The 21,673-nt window shown below is 37.0% G+C and overlaps 1 protein-coding gene across 1 annotated transcript in view; it reads right to left on the reverse strand.

The window, feature by feature from the left end:
* LOC133655005 (NGFI-A-binding protein 1-like) overlaps window positions 1–21,673 on the reverse strand; it is a 44,063-nt gene that overhangs the window by 3,738 nt on the left and 18,652 nt on the right. The window contains exons 2-7 of the mRNA XM_062054930.1: window positions 12,819–13,618; window positions 12,609–12,742; window positions 12,495–12,540; window positions 9,845–9,964; window positions 6,748–6,916; window positions 3,831–3,971 (exon numbers count right to left, since the gene is read on the reverse strand). Coding sequence (XP_061910914.1) covers window positions 3,831–3,971; window positions 6,748–6,916; window positions 9,845–9,964; window positions 12,495–12,540; window positions 12,609–12,742; window positions 12,819–13,616 — 1,408 coding nt within the window. The 5' untranslated portion in view covers window positions 13,617–13,618. The remainder of the gene's footprint in view (window positions 1–3,830; window positions 3,972–6,747; window positions 6,917–9,844; window positions 9,965–12,494; window positions 12,541–12,608; window positions 12,743–12,818; window positions 13,619–21,673) is intronic.

A 21,673-nucleotide genomic window follows, 5' to 3' on the forward strand; every position in this document is an offset into this window, starting at 1 on the left:
TGACGCGATGATGTCATGCTATCGATGGGAAAATGCATTTTTAGACAATATGATTTGCCTGAGCGTTGCCTTTTTGCCTTTCCATTAAGAACAATAAATTAGTTTTTAGTATAAGTTTGCTGATTTCAAGAAATGTAATGCCGAGCGCATATCATTATGTCAAGATAATGGCACTAGCATTTACTTACTTTAAGAATATTTTTCAACATATTGAGAAAAAAGGTCTCATATTTGTTTTTTCTACCAAGAAAAGTGCACTTATTATTAGTGAGAATATACTTATTTTAAGCTATTTTTGGGTTCATTGAGGTTAGCTAATTTGACTTGTTTTGGAAAGTCTTGACCAGCCAAATTTTCTTGTTCTATTGGCAGATAATTTTGCTTAGTTCAAGTAAAATACCCCTCATTTTTGTTTTTTTTCCCCTTGTTTTTGAACACTGACTTTTTGCAGTGTATAATCTGAACCGTCTGTCCAGAGCAAATAAAATGTATACATTAGGGCTGTCAAAAATACCAAGTGTGATAAAATCACAAAACACATCACAATATTTATTTTTAACATACACGCTCCTTTACCTTAAACGTAGATGTTACCTGATAAGCAGCGCAGGGTGTTTCAGTTTATGGTTGATTGAAATTAATTACAAAACCCAAAACCAGTGAAGTTGTCACGTTGTGTAATTCGTAAATAAAAACAGAATACAATGATTTGCAAATCCCTTTCAACTTATATTCAATTGAATAGACTGCAAAGACAAGATATTTAATGTTCACACTGAGAAACTTCATTTTTTTCTGCAAATAATCATTAACTTGGAATTTAATGGCAGCAACACATTGCAAAAAAGTTTTTACCACTTTCCTTTTAACAACACTCGTTTGGGAACTGAGGAGACACATTTTTGAAACTTTTCAGGTGGAATTCTTTTTAAGAACCTGTGACTAATCATGATTAGTCCAAATTCAAAAATGTGATTTAAAACAAATTGACAGCACTAGTTAGTATAAATGATTATCTGTACAATAACAACATTTATTAAGTAAAGTGTCCTGCACATTGATAATATTACATATTTGATAAATACATTGTAAATTATTCATTTCATCTTTACTGAACACTGGAAACATAGTATTTGCCTGCTCTTTAAAAATAGATTTTACCTTGAAATACAATAATTAAAATCCTTCAGAAATATTATGTATATTTTCTACATATTTTTGTTTATCCCTATTTCGATGACTATACAATTGAAGTTTATCTATATATTGTTTGTATCCTTTTTAATGAAACGTAAATTTAAACTGATGCATGTTTTGTACTAAAACAAGTTTATGACAAAGAAATTTTTTTTTTTGTAACAAAATAACAAATTTAACAAAAATGTGTTCTACCAGGGATCAAACCCACCACTACTGCAATTCAAGACCAGCAGAAGGCATGTAACGATATGTACTGTGGAGAGGCGGGGCCGGCAGTCCGACAGCGAGGCAGGGCACACCGGAGCCCGCTCCAAGATGGCGGCGAGGAGGCTCGCTCGCCGGGGCGCACCGGGTTCGACGCAACAAACAAGATCAGGCGCGTGGATCGCGCACCTGGGCACAATTGAGTAATCCCCTCTCAGTGTGTAAAAGGGCGGCAGCCGAGAACGACGGGGCGGAAGGAGTTGGAGAGCGAACAGCAACACATGCAGCGCGGAAGAGAGCGAGACGACGCGGAAGGCTGAAAAGCGAACCGAGGAGCGAGCAGTGAAAGCGGCAGAGCTAAAAAAGCAACCCGCAAGAGACTTTTTCTTACTGAAAAATAAAGAAGTCTACACCTGCTCGCAGAATGTCTGCGCTTGGTGGTCCTTGGAACCCACACCACGGCTTGAGACTGTCACATGTACATTTCATATCACGGTTATTGCCATCAAAATTGTCACGGTTATCATCATTATCGCGGTATTGAGTGTGCTGAAAAAGTACTTATAAATGGTATTATTAGGGACCGAGTCCCTTTGGGACAGAGGACCCTATTGTATTTCTAGCATTTTATTACCGTATTTCCTTGAATTGGCGCCGGGAAAATAGTATTCGCCTGCCTAGAATTACAGCCGGGTCAAACTCGTTTCGCAAAATAATTAGCGCATGCTTGGCACTTCCGCCGGGTCAAATATGAGTCATTAAATGACTCCCGCCTCCAGGTGGTAGAGGGCGCTAGTGATCCTTCTTGCGACTACCAGTACTGCAGGAGACAGGTACTGCAGAAGAAGACAACAAGCAGCAAGCATGCAGCAATTGTTTGCTTGCACTTTTAACATGGAGGATTACATATCTAAAATAAAACCGTTTTCTAAACTGGACTTTCAATTGAAGCAGGAGGTAATAATTAAAGGAATATCTCCAGAGACTTTTAAAATTGAAGAAAGATGAGAAAGACTGCCTTTGATCAGAAGCAGCTGCACATGGACCCATCTACAAGTAAAGGTAAGATCATAATAACGTTTTTTTTATTAAATGTGTTTTTAATGATAAGGTATGCGCCGGAGTGAGAAGAGGTTTTAAAATAATTAGAGCATGCTTGCTCATTCCGCATGGTTTTGGTAACCGCAGGAGTGAGAAGAGGTTTTAAATTAATTAGTGCCCCTGCGGCTATTCAAGGAAATACGGTATTATACCGCCGCCTCTTTGAGCTGTAATTTGACCCTCTTAACATGCTTCAAAACTCACCAAAGTGGAAAAACACATCAGGACTGGCAAAAAAATTGCGATCTAATCAAAAAACCAAACCCCAAAACTCAAAATTGCGCTCTAGCGCCCCCTAGGAAGAAAACACAGACAAAAATGCCTGTAACTCCCAGTAGGAATGTCGTAGAGACATGAAACGAAAACCTCTAAGTAGGTCTCACTTAGACCTATATTTCATACACTGACAACCCCCAGCAAAAATCAACAGGAAGTTTGCAATTCCCCCTTCAAAACAAAAGTTGTGTAACAACAGTCACCTTTTTTCAAACATTATCTCCTCTGAGCGCGTTTGTCGTGTCGGCTTCAAATTAGCACAGGAGAGAGATTGAACCCTTCTGATTAAAAGTTGATAAAAGAGTTTAAATTACTGCTCCGGTTTGGATTTTATGAGCCCTCAAAGTCGGTCCCGTCCATCGCTGCTTGCAGCTTTAATTATTATTCTAAGTTATTTAATTAAAAATAACTAAAATAAATAGACACACTGTTAGAAAACCCACTATTTTGCATGTTTTGTGTTTCTTATACTGAACTGACAATGTTTTTGGTCTTGGTATTGTATCTCTTTTAATGGCTAAGCTTGTATTGTTTTAAATATGAGTACAAGTATGATAAATACAGCTCCTTGAATCCATAAATATTGTTTTGTACTGTATACTGTAGATCAGACTGTGTGTTAATAAAGCAGTTTGTAGGTTCAAATGTGCACAATTGAATATCATAGTTGCTCAGACAGTAAGTTTGGATTGGGTTAGTTTGTTTCTTAATGGGGAAAGAAGTTAATGTCTCTCGTTTTCATGTTAAATGGCACCAGTCAGTCTGTGAGTTTATCAAAGGGTATTTATCGATCTCGGTTTTTGGATTATTTTAATCTAAAAGGGTAATACCAACCGTCAGGAGTTTTACCGTAGTTATCATAATGCCGTTGATCGTCACATCCCTAACCAGCATTGATGCTGCATGCCACGGGCGAAAGTGGTAATTCTGAGAGAAATGTGCCATTTTACTCTTATCAGTAAAAGAGCAGGAAGGGGCTAGGAATAGCACTTCTTCATGCAAAACGGACAGTGAGCACAGCATGTGATCTGCGTCAAAGCACCACGAACCTGTCGCTGCTGTTTTGGTCTCTTCTGTGCTGCTGTTGTGGTTGTGATGACGTTTCAGCTCGTTGGCCAGCTGTTTGCCCAGCGGGAGGTCACCTTCCTGCATGGTTTGACTGACAACTCGCAGGTTCATGGGTCGCTCATCTAAAGAAAACACGCAGAAAAGACACAAGGTTCATTCCAGCAGTTTAATTTACCAGATGCTCCACACAGACACTCTACATACCATATATATACAATATACCCACATATATATACAGTATACTGTATATATATATATATATATATATCCATCCATCCATTTTCTACCGCTTGAAAAACAAAAAAAACAACAACAAGATTTTACGATAAAAAACAAACAAACTGTCAGCTCTGTTGCTTGAATTTTACCGCTTAAAACATTGGTATTGTTTTTTCCATTTAATATAATGTTAATATATTTTATATATATATATATATATATATATATATATATATATATATATATATATATATATATATATATATATATATATATATATATATATATATATATATATATATATATATAATAATAATAATAATAATGAATTGCATTTGTAACGCACTTTACATTTGTTAAAATCTCAAAGTGCTACAAAGTATAAAAATAAAAAATAGATATATGACCGAAATAAACTTATTTCATTCATTCATTCATTCATTTATATATATATATATATGACCAAAATAAACTTATTTCATTCATTCATATATATACACATATATATATATATATATATATATATATATATATATATATATATATATATATATATATATATATATATATATATATATATATATATATATATATATATATATATATATATATATATACATATATATATATATATATATATATATATATAATATATTTAAATCGGCCCTCTGAGGGCAACCAAAAACAAGATTTTACGGTAAAAAACAAAAACTGGCAGCTCTGTTGCTTGAATTTTACCGCTAAAAACAGTGGTATTGTTTTTCCATTTATTCAATTTTTTTATGTGCTGTAAAAAAACAAGAACACTGTTTTAACTGTAAAATTCTGGTGACTGAGCTGCCAGTTTTTAAAGTAAAATTCAAATATTTTTTTTGCAGCTTATGTAAAAAGATATATATATATATATATATATATATATATATATATATATATATATATATATATATATATATATATATATATATATATATATATATATATTAATAATAATGAATTGCATTTGTTACGCACTTTACATTTGTTAAAATCTCAAAGTGCAACTAAGTATAAAAATAAAAAATAGATATATGACCGAAATAAACTTATTTCATTCATTCATTCATTTTTATATATATATATATATATATATATATATATATATATATATATATATATATATATATATGACCAAAATAAACTTATTTCATTCATTCATATATATGTATATATACGTATATATGAATATATATATATATATATATATATATATATATATATATTGAGGGCAACCAAAAACAAGATTTTACGGTAAAAAACAAACAAACTGGCAGCTCTGTTGCCTGAATTTTACTGCTAAAAACAGTGGTATTGTTTTTCCATTTATTCAATTCTTTTATGTGCTGTAAAAACAACAACACTGCTTTAACTGTAAAATTCTGGTGACTGAGCTGCCAGTTTGTAAAGTAAAATTGAAATATTTTTTTGCAGCTTATGTAAAAAAAAAATATTGTTAATGTATTTTATACATATATATATATATATATATATATATATATATATATATATATATATATATATATATATATATATATATATATATATATATATATATATATATATATATATATATATATATATATATATATAGTCTGCAAAGTAAGGTGTCGGTCTTCTAGCAGTGGAATGCAGAGAGTAGAGATAACACAAGAAGTAGTCTAAACAAAGGAGGGTGGGGGGCAAGGGACAGAGGGAAGTACACAGGAGTTCCGGGGTTTTGGTAGACCGATCTAGACTGGGCGAGGGAACGCTTGTGTACTGGGTTGGTCTCACGTTTGTCCTCTAAGCTTGGAGAATAAACCACAAAATACCAACTACTGCCTGGTGATTGAATATAAACGTCAGCTTATTGCCATAAAAAGAATCTGGGAGAGACTAGCAATTTGAATTCCCCTTTGGAGGAACGCTGGTCAAACGCAAAAAAAAAATAAAATATATATATATATATATATATATATATATATATATATATATATATATATATATATATATATATATATATATATATATATATATATATATATATATATATATATATATATATATATATATATATATATATATATATATATATATATATATATATTCATATATTACTCACTGTTAAAAGCGACCCTCTGAGGGCAACCAAAAACAAGATTTTATGGTAAAAAACAAAAAAACTGGCAGCTCTGTTGCTTGAATGTTACCGCTAAAAACAGTGGCATTGTTTTTCCATGACATTATGTTCTTTACAAGCGTGTATAAACTTTTGACCACGACTGTATATACTGTAAATATTCCCACATATCATGTTGTGTCTTATTATTTTGCAAATAATTATTATTTAATTAATGGTAGACTTTTAATATAATCATTTACTTTAAAAATGACAATTTTAATCAAATCCTATGATGATTACAATTGTACCTTTTAAAAATGATTAAGTCGTATACGCATGACTTTGGGGAGCACCCAGTAGAACTGTTACAGTGGAATGATTACAGGTGCATTGTGGGATTTGTAGGCAGTGCAATAGAAGAAGCTGTCACTGTGAGTGAGGGAGGAAGAGGAGAAGAGGCCCTGCAGAGTGAATACTAATGAAGAAACTCATTCTCACATTAGCCCATGCATGCCACCAGCCAAAGAGGAAAAGCACGGTACCCTGGGTCTCTCTGCTGGCGTCACCCGCGGCCCCGTTGGTGTTCTGGGCGTCAGTCAGGTACTTCAAGGCGGCGGGGGGGATCCTCCAGTCCAGAGCCTGAAGCCGCTCCTGCACCGCCGCATCCTGCAGGATCTCCATCTGCCTCGCCAGCAGACGCTCCAGCTGCATCTGAACACACAAAGACAGGTCACGTGACTCTGGACTCGCGGTCCCCTGATACGGAAAAAAAAAAAAAAGGGGGCCCCGTCAATGAAAACGTCTGGAAATGATCGTCGTTTCTGTCGTCGTGAATTAGAGCATCAACGTGCCGTGTCCTCCGCAGGGCTCTCATTGTACGCCAGCCGTGTAATCTCTTCCTTCTCTGAAAAGCGTTATGGGAAATCGCATCATCCTGACAGGCGCACAAACGCAGACTGAGTGCGCGCGACACGCTGACACAGGAAGTCACGCGCGTAAAAAGGCGTGTTTCCACGCCTCAATGACGGGAACAAGCTCATCAATAGCCAACATCGGTGCCGTGTTGCCGTGACGACAGCCGTGACATTACCAACTGGCTGCACTGCAAAAACTGAAATCTAAGTAAGATGAAATATCTCAAATAAGGGTGATATTTGCTTATTTTCTGCCTAATAAGATAATTCTTCTCACTATTTTGTGTTAGAGTGTTTTACTTGTTTTAAGTGTTTTGGTCCTAAATGATCTCAGTAAGATATTACAGCTTGTTGCTGAGATTTGATGACCTATATTGAGTAAAACATGCTTGAAACTAGAATATCAAGTGTTGCAAAGCTGTGTCATCAACACTCACAAGTATAAAACTACTTTTTTTAAGTAATCATTTCTTATTTCAATCATGAAAAAAAAAAATCATGATTTTGACACAATTGTGTCTCATAATTAAAACAGATGACAGCCAAATGGACTTTGCTGTTTTATTTTCAATGAAACAATAGAAAATACGTACTCATATAGTAGTACAGTTGGCACAGTACAGTAAACTGACAGTTAATATTTAAACATTTAACATTTCTAACAATTTTGAACAGAAATAGTTCATGCACATTCAGATAAATTCCTCAAAATTACAATTAAAAAATGTTTGGCCCGGGGGCCGGGCTGTATATATGCACACTTATTGACTAAAAGAGCATGCACTTGGCGCGATGATGTCATGTTATCCATGGAAAAATGCATTTTTAGACCATATGATTTGCCTGAGCGGCTAGGAGACCCCGAGAGTAACAAGCGCTTGCCTTGTTGCCTTTCCATTAAGAACAATAAATTAGTTTTTAGTATAAGTTTGCTGGTTTCTAGAAATGTAATGCCGAGCGCATATCATTATGTCAAGATAATGGCACTAGCATTTACTTCATTTAAGAATATTTTTCAACATATTGAGCAAAAAGTTCTCTCTTTTTTTCTACCAAGAAAAGTGCACTTGTTATTAGTGAGAATATACTTATTTTAAGGTATTTTTGGGTTCATTGAGGTTAGCTCATTTTACTTGTTTTGGAAAGTCTTGACAAGACAAATTTTCTTGTTCTATTGGCAGATAATTTTGCTTAGTTCAAATAAAATACCCCTCATTTATTTTTTTATTTTTTTTCTTGTTTTTGAACACTGACTTTTTGCAGTGCAACAGCAGTGATACGTCTACCCATCTTAGGGACAATTTGATTGATATATTAAGACCACGAAAGTGTATAAGTGTAACACCCAAAAGTCTTACTTTATCCTCTTCTTTGATTGATTGTCCTGAAATCTAGTATAGGATTGTTTTTGCTACACTATGTCATGAACCAAAGACAATACTTTTTGTTTTGAAAATGTTTCAAAATGTATGTATGTTTGTATGTACCGTATTTTTCGGACTATAAGTCGCAGTTTTTTTCATAGTTTGGCCGGGGGTGCGACTTATACTCAAGAGCGACTTATGTGTGAAATTATTAACACATTAGCGTAAAATATCAAATAATATTATTTAGCTCATTCACGTACGAGACTAGTCCAGGGGTCGGCAACCCAAAATGTTGAAAGAGCCATATTGGACCAAAAATACAAAAACAAATCTGTCTGGAGTCGCAAAATTATTAAAAGCCATATTACATGTGTCATGAGATATACATTTAATTAAGAGGACTTAAAGGAAACTAAATGAGCTCAAATATAGCTACAAATGAGGCATAATGATGCAATATGTACATACAGCTAGCCTAAATAGCATGTTAGCATCGATTAGCTTGCAGTCATGCAGTGACCAAATATGTCTGATTAGCACTCCACACAAGTCAATAACATCAACAAAACTCACCTTTGTGCACTCATGAACAACGTTAAAAGTGTGGTGGACAAAATGAGACAGAAAAAGTGGCATAAAACACGTCCTAGAAAGTCGGAGAAAGTTATACATGCAAACAAACTATACGGTGAGTTCAAGGACCGCCAAAATAAGTAGGACAAAACGGCGCTCGCCAAATACTCGAATCAGTGAAGCATGTTTGATATAAACAGTGTGATTTATAACAATTAGGGAGGTTTGTGTCATGTTTGTCCTCCTACAGAAACCATACTAAAACAAAAAAAATAGATTTTTTTTTCCCCTCATCTTTTTCCATTCTTCATACATTTTTGAAAAATCTCCAGAGAGCCACTAGGGCGGCGCTAAAGAGCCGCATGCGGCTCTAGAGCCGCGGGTTGCCGACCCCCGGACTAGACGTATAAGATTTCATGGGATTTAGCGATTAGGAGTGACAGATTGTTTGGTAAACGTATAGCATGTTCTATATGTTATAGTTATTTGAATGACTCTTACCATAATATGTTACGTTAACATACCAGGCACCTTCTCAGTTGGTTATTTATGCCTCATATAACGTACACTTATTCAGCCTGTTGTTCACTATTCTTTATTTATTTTAAGTTGCCTTTCAAATGTCTATTCTTGGTGTTGGCTTTTATCAAATACATTTCCCACAAAAATGCGACTTATACTCCAGTGCGACTTATATAGCTTTTTTCCTTCTTTATCATGCATTTTCGGCCGGTGCGACTTATACTCCGAAAAATACGGTCTGTGTGACGGCCAGATGAGCGTACCTGCAGATTCCGTCCGATGCTTTCGTCTCCTTTGGACTTAGCGCAGGCCAGCTGCTCCCGCAGCATCTCCTGCCTCATGTGAATGGCCTGCAGCGCCTCCTGGATGTCAAAGAAGTTCTCCTAAAGATGCAAACGAGCGACATTGAGTGGCACCTCTTTTGGGTTGGTGTGTTTCCATCCATTGTCCGGAGTAGCTTAAAGAACTTCTCATCCAGGTGTATCGAACGCAGACATATTTGTTATTCTCCTAGTCAAGATTGCTAGTATCCTTTTTTTATAGTACAAACCCCAGAACCAGTGATGTTGTCACGTTGTGTAAATGGTAAATAAAAACAGAATTTTGCAAATCCTTTTCAACTTATATTCAATTGAATAGACTGCAAAGACAAGATATTTCATGTTCACACTGAGAAACTTCATTTTTTCCTGCAAATAATCATTAACTTAGAATTTAATGGCAGCAACACATTGCAAATACGTTTTTTTACCACTGTGTTACATGGCCTTTCCTTTAAACAACACTCTGTAAACATTTGGGAACTGAGGAGACACATTTTTGAAGTGGAATTCTTTCCAATTCTAGCTTGATGTACAGCTTAAGTTGTTCAACAGTCTCCGTTGTGGTATTTTAGCCTTCATAATGCGCCACACATTTTCAATGGGAGACAGGTCTGGACTACAGGTAGGCCAGTCTAGTACCCGCACTCTGTTACTATGAAGCCATGCTGTTGTACCACGTGGCAATTGTTGCGTCGACCAGCTCTTCCTCCCAGGAAAATTAAGTTACTGGTCAATCCCAAGTTCTTTCGATGACATATATGCTGAGGAAGAAGGACCATCAAGACAGAAATGGAATATTTTCAAGTTTTACTAAAGCTTTAGGAGGTCAACTTAACCAATACGTTCATATCGGCTACTCTAGTTGATCTGACATTCAAACGGAAAAGCCAACTTCTTGCACACAAAGAAAGCCCCCCTCACCCCCCCCTCTCTCTCTCCCTCGCAACACTGATAAGGAAGATGTGGGGGTTTGGTTTCACATTCCTGATGGTTTAAGACACTAAACAGACAATCTGAAGACAAAAAGATACTGGTAGAATATGCAAAGGAAAAGTACTAGCTACTCTAAACATGGCTATGTTTAGACACTTGACATTGTCTTGCTGAAATAAGCAGGGGCGTCCGTGATAACGTTGCTTGGATGGCAACATACGTTGCTCCAGAACCAGCATTAATGGTGCCTTCACAGATGCGTAAGTTACCCTTAAACTGTTCGACAATGTGCGCACGTATTTGTTGACAAAGTGGTGACCCTCGCCCCGTCCTTGTTTGTGAATGACTGATCAGAGTGGTGAAATTTGTCCTCTGCATTTGACCCATCCCCTTGGGGAGCAGTGGGCAGCAGCGGCGCCGCGCCCGGGAATCATTTTGGTGATTTAACCCCCAACTCCAACCCTTGATGCTGAGTGCCAAGCAGGGAGGTTATGGGTCCCATTTTTATAGTCTTTGGTATGACTCTGCTGGGATTTGAACTCCAACCTACCGATCTCAGGGCGGACACTCTAACCACTAGGCCACTACAATCATTGGTACTTTAATCTTTAATTTCGAGGAAGCTGCTTTTATACTAAATCATGGCACCCACCTGTTCCCAATTAGCCTGTTCACCTGTGGGATGTTCCAAATAAGTGTTTGATGAGCATTCCTCAACTTTCTCAGTCTTTTTTTTTTGCCACTTGCACTTACAGATGTAGCGACAAACTGTAGTTACTGACAGTGGTTTTTCTGAAGTGTTCCTGAGCCCATGTGGCGATATCCTTTACACACTGATGTCGCTTTTTAAAGCAGTACCACCCGAGGGATCCAAGGTCTGCAATATCATCGCTTACGTGCAGTGATTTCTCCAAATTCTCTGAACCTTTTGATGATATTACGGACCGTAGATGGTGAAATCCCTAAATTCCTTGCAATAGCTGGTTGATAAATGTTGTTCTTAAACTGTTCAACAATTTGCCCACGCATGTGTTGACAAAGTGGTGACCCTCGCCCCATCCTTGTTTGTGAATGACTGAGCATTTCATGGAAGCTGCTTTTATACCCAATCATGGCACCCACCTGTTCCCAATTAGCCTGTTCACCTGTGGGATGTTCCAAATAAGTGTTTGATGAGCATTCCTCAACTTTCTCAGTCTTTTTTGCCACTTGCACTTACAGATGTAGCAACAAACTGTAGGTTTTCTGAAGTGTTCCTGAGCCCATGTGGTGATATCCTTTACACACTGATGTCGCTTTTCGATGCAGTACCGCCTGAGGGATCAAAGGTCCGTAATATATTCACTTACGTGCAGTGATTTCTCCAGATTCTCTGAACCTTTTGATGATATTACGGAGCGTAGATGGTGAAATCCCTAAATTCCTTGCAATAGCTGGTTGAGAAATGTTGATCTTAAACAATTTGCTCAGGCATTTGTTGACAAAGTGGTGACCCTCGCCCCGTCCTTGTTTGTGAATGACTGAGCATTTCAAGGAAGCTGCTTTTATACCCAGTCATGGCACCCACCTGTTCCCAATTAGCCTGTTCACCTGTGGGATGTTACACAACTTCACTGGTTTTGGGGTTTGTAAAATCAGAAGACCCAAAAAAACTGACCTCAGTTTTAATTCTTTTAGGAGAGGGCTCATCTCCACAGCGAGACCTGAGGACAAACAGCAAAGTTGTTCAGAAGGCGTGGTTGTGATGGCAGAACATAACGATGCGTCTTACTTGCTGGTGCGGTAGGTGTACTTATAGGTGACCTCTCTAGAGATCTGCCGGGCGAGTCCGAAGAGCTCATCGCGGCGGGTCAGCAGGGCAGTGTCCCTCATGCAGAGCTGGGCTGCTGCCTCGTTCACCGTCAGCTGCACAAGAAGGTAAACGTGAGCGCCGAAATTGATCGGTTGGAATGTTTCTACACCTGAAGGAACGAGGCGGCACCTCGTGGAGTGTCAGGTGTTTGCCGTCCCTCCTCTTTGAATCGAAGCGTCCGTAGATGGCGCTGTATTTGCGAATCTCCTCCTCCCTCCGCGGATCCTCGTCGCTCAGGTCAAAGATGTGTCCGACCATCTTTGCCAGTTTCTTGTTGCTCTTGAGCTGCTCTTTGACATCAGCGATGTCCGCCTTGGCAAGTCCTGGTGCCATCCTGTCCACGCACTCTAGGACCGACTGCACGGCAGCCGCATCCAGAGCCTCCATCACTTCTCTGGGTGAGGACGGCGAGCCCAGGTCAGAGGGGGAAAGGCTGTGCTCGCTATCGTTGCTGTGTCCCGACCAGAACCGAGCTTCGCTATTTCCCTGGAGGGGAGACCCTACGGACACTTTGTCCCGGGCCACGTCCAGCTTTCCTGCGTCGGAGCAGGTCGCGACCGCTTTGGTCATCTTGGTGCTGGATGTATTGGCCCGGTCCTGGGGACTCAGTAATGTCGGGGAGCCTTCAGGCAGCTTGTAGACAGGGATGCTGCAGACCGGCAGTGAGGTCAGGGGCTGGTTGAAGATGGCCGGGTTGGTGACCCAGTCGCGTAGCGCTTTCTGCAAGCGGCGTACGTGCAATGGCTTACTGGCCATACCGACCAGTGCCATGATCTCCAGGAACTCCTCCTCACCGGCCTCGCACAGCTGCTGCACATCGTCACCGCCCTGCTGGATGAAGGCTTCATAGTAGTAGAGAAGGTTGGCTCGCTGCAGGATCCGGTAGAGCTGGAGCTCACCCAGCGTCCTCGGCAAGACCGCGGCCATACCTGGGGGAAGAGAACGCTCAATGAACACAACCTGTTGTCACTTCTGTCTAAACCAGGGGTCACCAACCTTTTTGAAACCAAGAGCTACTTCTTGGGTACTGATTAATGCGAAGGGCTACCAGTTTGATACACACTTAAATAAATTGCCAGAAATAGCCAATTTGCTCAATTTACCTTTAACTTTATGTTATTATTAATAATTAATGATATTTACACTTAATTGAACGGTTTAAAAGAGGAGAAAACACGAAACAAATGACAATTAAATTTTGAAACATAGTTTATCTTCAATTTCGACTCTTTAAAATTCAAAATTCTACCGAAAAAAAAGAAGCGAAAAACTAGCTAATTCTAATCTTTTTGAAAAAATTAAAAAAAATAATTTATGGAACATCATTAGTAATTTTTCCTGATTAAGATTAATTTTAGAATTTTGATGACATGTTTTAAATAGGTTAAAATCCAATCTACACTTCGTTAGAATATATAACAAATTGGACCAAGCTATATTTCTAACAAAGACAAATCATTATTTCTTCTAGATTTTCCAGAACAAAAATTTTAAAAGAAATTCAAAAGACTTTGAAATAAGATTTAAATTTGATTCTACAGATTTTCTAGATTTGCCAGAATATTTTTTTTGAATTTTAATCATAAGTTTGAAGAAACATTTCACAAATATTCTTCGTCGAAAAAACAGAAGCCAAAATGAAGAATTAAATTAAAATGTATTTATTATTCTTTACAATAAAAAAATACATTTACTTGAACATTGATTTAAATTGTCAGGAAAGAAGAGGAAGGAATTTAAAAGGTAAAAAGGTATATGTGTTTAAAAATCCTAAAATAATTTTTAAGGTTGTATTTTTTCTCTAAAATTGTCTTTCTGAAAGTTATAAGAAGCAAAGTAAAAAAAATTAATGAATTTATTTAAACAAGTGAAGACCAAGTCTTTAAAATATTTTGTTGGAGTTTCAAATTCTATTTGAGTTTTGTCTCTCTTAGAATTAAAAATGTCGGGCAAAGCGAGACCAGCTTGCTAGTAAATAAATACAATTTAAAAAATAGAGGCAGGTCACTGGTAAGTGCTGCTCTTTCAGCTATTTTTAGAACAGGCCAGCGGGCGACTCATCTGGTCCTTACGGGCTACCTGGTGCCCGCGGGCACCACGTTGGTGACCCCTGGTCTAAACCATAGGAGCTCAAAGTACCCTGATTTTTTTGGGCCCCCCAGGGAATATTCTAAAGGGAACCCGTTTAAGTTGACACACCTCAGAGTGTTTGTGGACATGACCAAAAATTTGAACTGAAAAAAAGTTAGTGGGAGTTCCTTTCCTGTTGCCCGTCTTTCTTTGTTTTTAATGACTTTGGATAGGGCTGTCAAAATGATCACGTTATTATTCAATCAATCAATCAAAGTTTACTTATAAAGCCCTAAATCACCAGCGTCTCAAAGGGCCACGTCCTCGGCTCAGATCCCAGATACCCAAACTTGTGGTATCATCCAAAACTAATGCAAAGTATCAAACAACAATAGAATAAGTGATTATTACATTTTTACAGAAGTGTAGATAGAACATGTTAAAAAAGAAAGTAAGCAGATATTAACAGTAAATGAACAAGTAGATTAATAATCCCTTTTCTACCACTTGTCCTTAATAATGTTGACTAAATAATAGGTCGATAAATGACACAATATGTTACTGCACATGTATAAATAAATTAGGAGTCTTTGTTTGTTTACGTACTACTAAAAGACAAGTTGTCTAGTATGTTCACTATTTTATTTAAGGACTTAACTGCAATAATAAACATATGTTTAATGTACCCTAAGATTTTTTAAATATTGGTATCGTTACAACACTAATACATATATATATATATATATATATATATATATATATATATATATATATATATATATATATATATATATATATATATATATATATATATATATATATATATATATATATACACTACCGTTCAAAAGTTTGGGGTCACATTGAAATGTCCTTATTTTTGAAGGAAAAGCACTGTACTTTTCAATGACGATAACTTTAAACTTGTCTTAACTCTAAAGAAATACACTCTATACATTGCTAATGTGGTAAATGACTATTCTAGCTGCAAATGTCTGGTTTTAGGTGCAATATCTACATAGGTGTATAGAGGCCCATTTCCAGCAACTATCACTCCAGTGTTCTAATGGTACAATGTGTTTGCTCATTGGCCCAGAAGGCTAATTGATGATTAGAAAACCCTTGTGCAATCATGTTCACACATCTGAAAACAGTTTAGCTCGTTACAGAAGCTACAAAACTGACCTTCCTTTGAGCAGATTGAGTTTCTGGAGCATCACATTTGTGGGGTCAATTAAACGCTCAAAATGGCCAGAAAAAGAGAACTTTCATCTGAAACTCGACAGTCTATTCTTGTTCTTAGAAATGAAGGCTATTCCACAAAATTGTTTGGGTGACCCCAAACTTTTGAACGGTAGTGCGTGTGTATATATATATATATATATATATATATATATATATATATATATATATATATATATATATATATATATATATATATATATATATATATATATAAATATATTAGGGCTGCAACAACTAATCGATTAAATCGATTAAAATCGATTATTAAAATAGTTGCCGATTAATTTAGTCATCGATTCGTTGGATCTATGCTATGCGCATGCGCACAGTATTTAAAAAAAAAAAAAATTTTATAAATTTTTTTTTATTTTTTTTAATAAACCTTTATTTATAAACTGCAACATTTACAAACAGCTGAGATAAATAAATCAATAATAAATAATCAAAATAAGTATGGTGCCAGTATGCTGTTTCTTTTAAATAAAATACTGGATAGGATAGAAATGTGGTTTGTCTCTTTTATCCGATTATTAATCGATTAATCGAAGTAATAATCGACAGATTAATCGATTATCAAATTAATCCTTAGTTGCAGCCCTAATATATATATATATATATATATATATATATATACACTAGAGATGTCCGATAATATCGGACTGCCGATGGTCGCCACAGCAGACCACGGCGAGGCCGAGCAGCAGCACGCCACAGCAGACCACGGCGGGGCCGAGCAGCAGCACGCCACAGCAGACCACAGCGGGGCCGAGCAGCAGCACGCCACAAACGAACGCGAAACATCTGGAAAGGAAGAGGCTCATGCCGCCGTCGCCCGGCTACACAGCAGTGAGGCCCGCACCAACCAAGCAGGGAGAGGCCCGGCTACCGGCCAGCAGCGGCGGCACCACCACCTCACTGCGGCGGGACCAGCAGCTTTCTCGCGGCGGCAAGTGACGGCAGCAGGGCGGCGAGGGAGAGGCCAGGCTGGCGGCTAACGGCTAGCGGCTGGCAGCAGCGGGACCATCTCGTGGAGACGAGACCGGCAGGTGACTGCGGCGAGGCCCGGGAGAGGAGAGAGGCTGGAGCGAGGCTTGCCAGGCCGGACGGGACCCCATCGGTGGGAAGGCGAAAGTGCAGTGACGCGTCTCGGCAATTTGGGTTGTGAGTTTTAGCCAGTAAAGAAACCGAACTGAAATTAAGAAGAAAACCAAGTGAATTAAGAAAATGAGTGCGAAACACAAGAAATTCGAGGAAGACTTGGAGGAGATCAGAAAATCGCTTAACTCCCTGTCGGAGGATGTAAGGACAGTGGCCAAACAGCAAGACACACTCATGGAGTTGTTGACCGAAATCAAAATGCTGAAAAACATCATCAAGGAAAAAGACAAGAAAATTGTTGACCTAGAAGCAAGAATTGACGAAATTGAACAGTACACCAGAATGGACGATTTAATTATAAGTGGACTAGAAACCAAACATCGCACATATGCAAGAGTGGCCGGGACTCGCAGCAGGGACGCTGACAAGGACGCCGAAGCCCCGGCAGACGAACTTGTGACACTTGAACGGCAAGTAATTAACTTTTTTTCCAGTAAGAACATGACTCTTCAAAGTGGCAGCATTTCAGCGTGCCATACTATCCCCAGGAAGGACAGCAGAACCAACCCAGCCATTGTGATCCGGTTTGTAAATCGGAAACACAAGACGGAGTTACTACGGCAGGGAAGGAAGCTGAAGGGAACTGGGGTTTACATCAATGAACATCTTACCAAGAAGAACGCTGACATTGCAAGACAAGCACGCATCCTCAGAAAAGAAAACAAGATACAAGCAACATGGACACGGAACTGCAAAATCATGATTCGGCTAAATGGACCATATGAAGAAGCCAAAGTTGTCATGATCCGAGAGCTCCGCGACTTGGATCAATATAGATGAGACCTGCTAGACTTATGACTGACACGGCTCATCCTTGGCTGGAGACGGGGAAGGCTACGCAGCGAGAAGGTGAGACAACTGAGAATCAAAAGTTTCTAAGAGCTGAATACATGGACTATAAACTGTATGACTTTGAAAATGATGTTGACCCAGAAAACCATCTGTTCAACTCAATCAATGCTACATGTGACTACTACACAGAGGAACAATTCAATGACAATGTTAGTTTAGATAATACATTTTCTTTAATACATTTCAACTGTAGAAGCTTATATGCAAATTTCTCAAAGATTGACGAATACCTGAAGACTCTAAATGGCAAATTCAAAATAATAGCACTTTCTGAAACATGGATCGATAAAGACAGAGGTATCGATTTCTCCATTGACGGGTATGAGTTGTATCACTGTAGTAGAAGAAACAAGAAGGGAGGAGGTGTGGCCCTGTTTGTTGACTGTGAATTGAAATGTAGACCTGTGGAATGTATGACAGTGGTAATTGATGATTTATTTGAATGTGTAACTGTAGAGGTAGAAATAGAAAAGAAGAGAAATGTTATTGTTACGTGTATGTATAGGACACCTGGGTCTAAAGTAGAAGCATTTAATGATAGTTTGGAAGAATTATTGTGTAAGGTGAAGGAAAATAAAACATTTGTCATGTGTGGCGACTATAACATAGACCTGCTAAGCTCACCCAGAAATAAATCAACAAGAGACTTCTTGGATGTGGTATACAGTAGAGGGCTTTATCCATTGATCACCAAACCCAGTAGAATAACGACAAATTGTGCAACGTTAATTGATCACATCTTTATAAATGACATAAAAAATAATATAAAAAGTGGACTAGTAATTAATGATATAAGTGACCACTTACCTGTGTTTCTTACTTATGACTGTCCAATTGATAAAAAGAGGGAGGAAAAAACTCATAGATATGTAAGGAAAAGAACTGAAGAGGCAATAAATAGGTTTAGGAAGGACTTATTTGAAACAGACTGGAATGAGGTGTATGGGGGAGAAGCAAATGCTGCATATGAGGCTTTTCTTAATATATATTTATCATTGTATGAAAAGCATTGTCCGAATGTATGGAAACAAAGAGACAGCTACAATAAAAAGCCTTGGATTATAAAGGGACTACAGAATGCTTGTAAAAAGAAAAACAAACTTTATAGAGATTTCATAAAAGTAAAAACAAAGGATGCTGAAACAAAATATAAGGTTTACAAAAACAAATTGATAACAATAATGAGACAAGCAAAAAGAGAATATTATAATAATTTACTAGAAAAAAATAAAAACAATATCAAAGGAACTTGGAATATTCTGAACAAGGTAATAGGAAAAACATCTGGGCCTACAAACCCACCAAGCCATTTTATCAATGAGGATAATAAGATGATAACAAATATGAATGAAGTGGCAAACGGATTCAATTCTTTTTTTGTGAATGTTGGACCCAAATTGGCAGAGAGTATTGGAGAACATAAAGATATACAGAGTGGATGGAGAGGGGGAAGCAAAGTGCTACAGTCCATGCTTCTAGGAGATGTTAGTGAAAATGAAATTGTATCGGTGGTAACAAAACTGAAAAATAAGACATCAACAGACAGTGATGGTATAGACATGATAATTGTAAAAAAGACTATTGACTGTATCATCAAACCTCTTTGTTATATTTTTAATCTTTCTTTTCAAACAGGGACCTTTCCAAATAAAATGAAGGTAGCAAAGGTAATTCCACTCTTTAAAACGGGAGATAAACATAGATTCACTAATTACAGACCAGTGTCACTACTGTCACAATTTTCTAAAATAATTGAAAAAATATTTGTAAAAAAATTAGATAGTTTTATTGAAAAGAACATGCTGTTGAGTGAGAGCCAGTATGGATTCCGGACCAATAGATCCACTGCTTCAGCTGTAATGAATATAATTGAGGATATAGCAACAGCAACTGATAATAAGAAATACACTATAGGGGTATTTATCGATCTTAAAAAAGCATTTGATACTATAGATCATTCTATATTATTGTCCAAGTTGTATTCATTTGGTGTGAGAGGAGTAGTTTTAGACTGGCTAAGAAGTTATTTAGATAATAGACAAGAGTTTGTGGATTTTATGGGTAATACATCTGAACAAATGAGGATTGAATGTGGAATTCCACAAGGTTCGGTTTTGGGACCAAAATTGTTTATTTTATATATTAATGATATATGTGAGGTATCAAAGTTATTGAAATTTGTATTATTTGCGGACGACACCAACTTTTATAGTTCGGGACACGACTTAAAAGCATTATCAAAAATTATTGAACAGGAAATGATTAAACTTAAGAGATGGTTTGATGCCAATAAATTATCATTAAATGTAGAAAAAACAAAGTTCATGATTTTTTGTAAGAGGAAAAGGGAGGAAACGATCAAATTGTCAATAAATGGAATAGATATTGAAAGGGTTTCTGAACTTAGATTTTTAGGAGTGATACTGGATGACGGTCTGACATGGAAATCTCATATTGCACATCTGCGGAAAAAGATGTCTAAGAGTATTTTTATATTAAATAAGGTAAAATATGTGTTAGATTATAGGGCAATGCGTATATTGTATTGTGCACTTATATTGCCATATATCAACTACTGTGTGGAAGTGTGGGGGAACACATATAAGAGTAACATAAAGGCATTGTATCAACTACAGAAAAGAGCTATAAGGATTATTCATAAAGTAGATTACTTAGAACACACTAACATATTATTCATTAATTCAGGTTTATTGAAATTACAGGAGCTAGTAAAGTTACAGACATTATGTGTCATGTTTAAGGCTAAAAGCAAAACATTACCAGCAAATTTACAAAAAATGTTTGTCATCACTTCTGAGAATGAAGAGCATAGAAGAAAAGGTCATTTCCAACATCAGTATTCAAGGACAACTTTAAAACAAATGTGTATATCAGTGGTGGGGGTTAAACTATGGAATTCTCTTTATAATGAGATAAAAGATTGTAAAAATATATTCAAATTGAAAAAAATATATAAAGACAGAACAATAAAATCATATGGACAGCCATAAGTGTTTACATTTTGCTTTATATTTATTAATTTACTTGTTTTTTGCCTGGTTTTGTATCTGTTTTGTATCATCCTGTGAGGTGTACCTGTATATTACTTCTTTTGTATTTTTGTTCGGTTTGTACTTCATGAAGTTTTGCACTTGTGTTTTTTTTGTTTTGTTTTGTTTTGTTTTGTTTTCGTTATATTTGGATGTAATTGTTGGTTCACATATCATTAAGTAAGACTATGTATTATGTGAAGGGGGCAGGAAAATATAAGATTTTTCTTCATCCTGCTCCTTCTCAGGCATTGGTGTGTAACGGTGTAACTGAATAATTGTGGTATAATTGTCTATCAAAGATGCACATCAATGAAGGAGATAAATAAAAATGATGATGATGATGATGATGATTATCGGCCGATAAATGCTTTAAAATGTAATATCGGAAATTATCGGTATCGGTTTCAAAAAGTCAAATGTATGACTTTTTAAAACGCCGCTGTGTACACGGACGTAGGGAGAAGTACAGAGCGCCAATAAACCTTGAAGGCACTGCCTTTGCGTGCCGGCCCAGTCACATAATATCTACGGATTTTCACACACACGAGTGAATGCAAGGCATACTTGGTCAACAGCCATACAGGTCACACTGGGGGTGAACGTATA

The sequence above is a fragment of the Entelurus aequoreus genome, linkage group LG01, assembly GCF_033978785.1.
Source record: "Entelurus aequoreus isolate RoL-2023_Sb linkage group LG01, RoL_Eaeq_v1.1, whole genome shotgun sequence".
NCBI lineage: Eukaryota > Metazoa > Chordata > Actinopteri > Syngnathiformes > Syngnathidae > Entelurus > Entelurus aequoreus.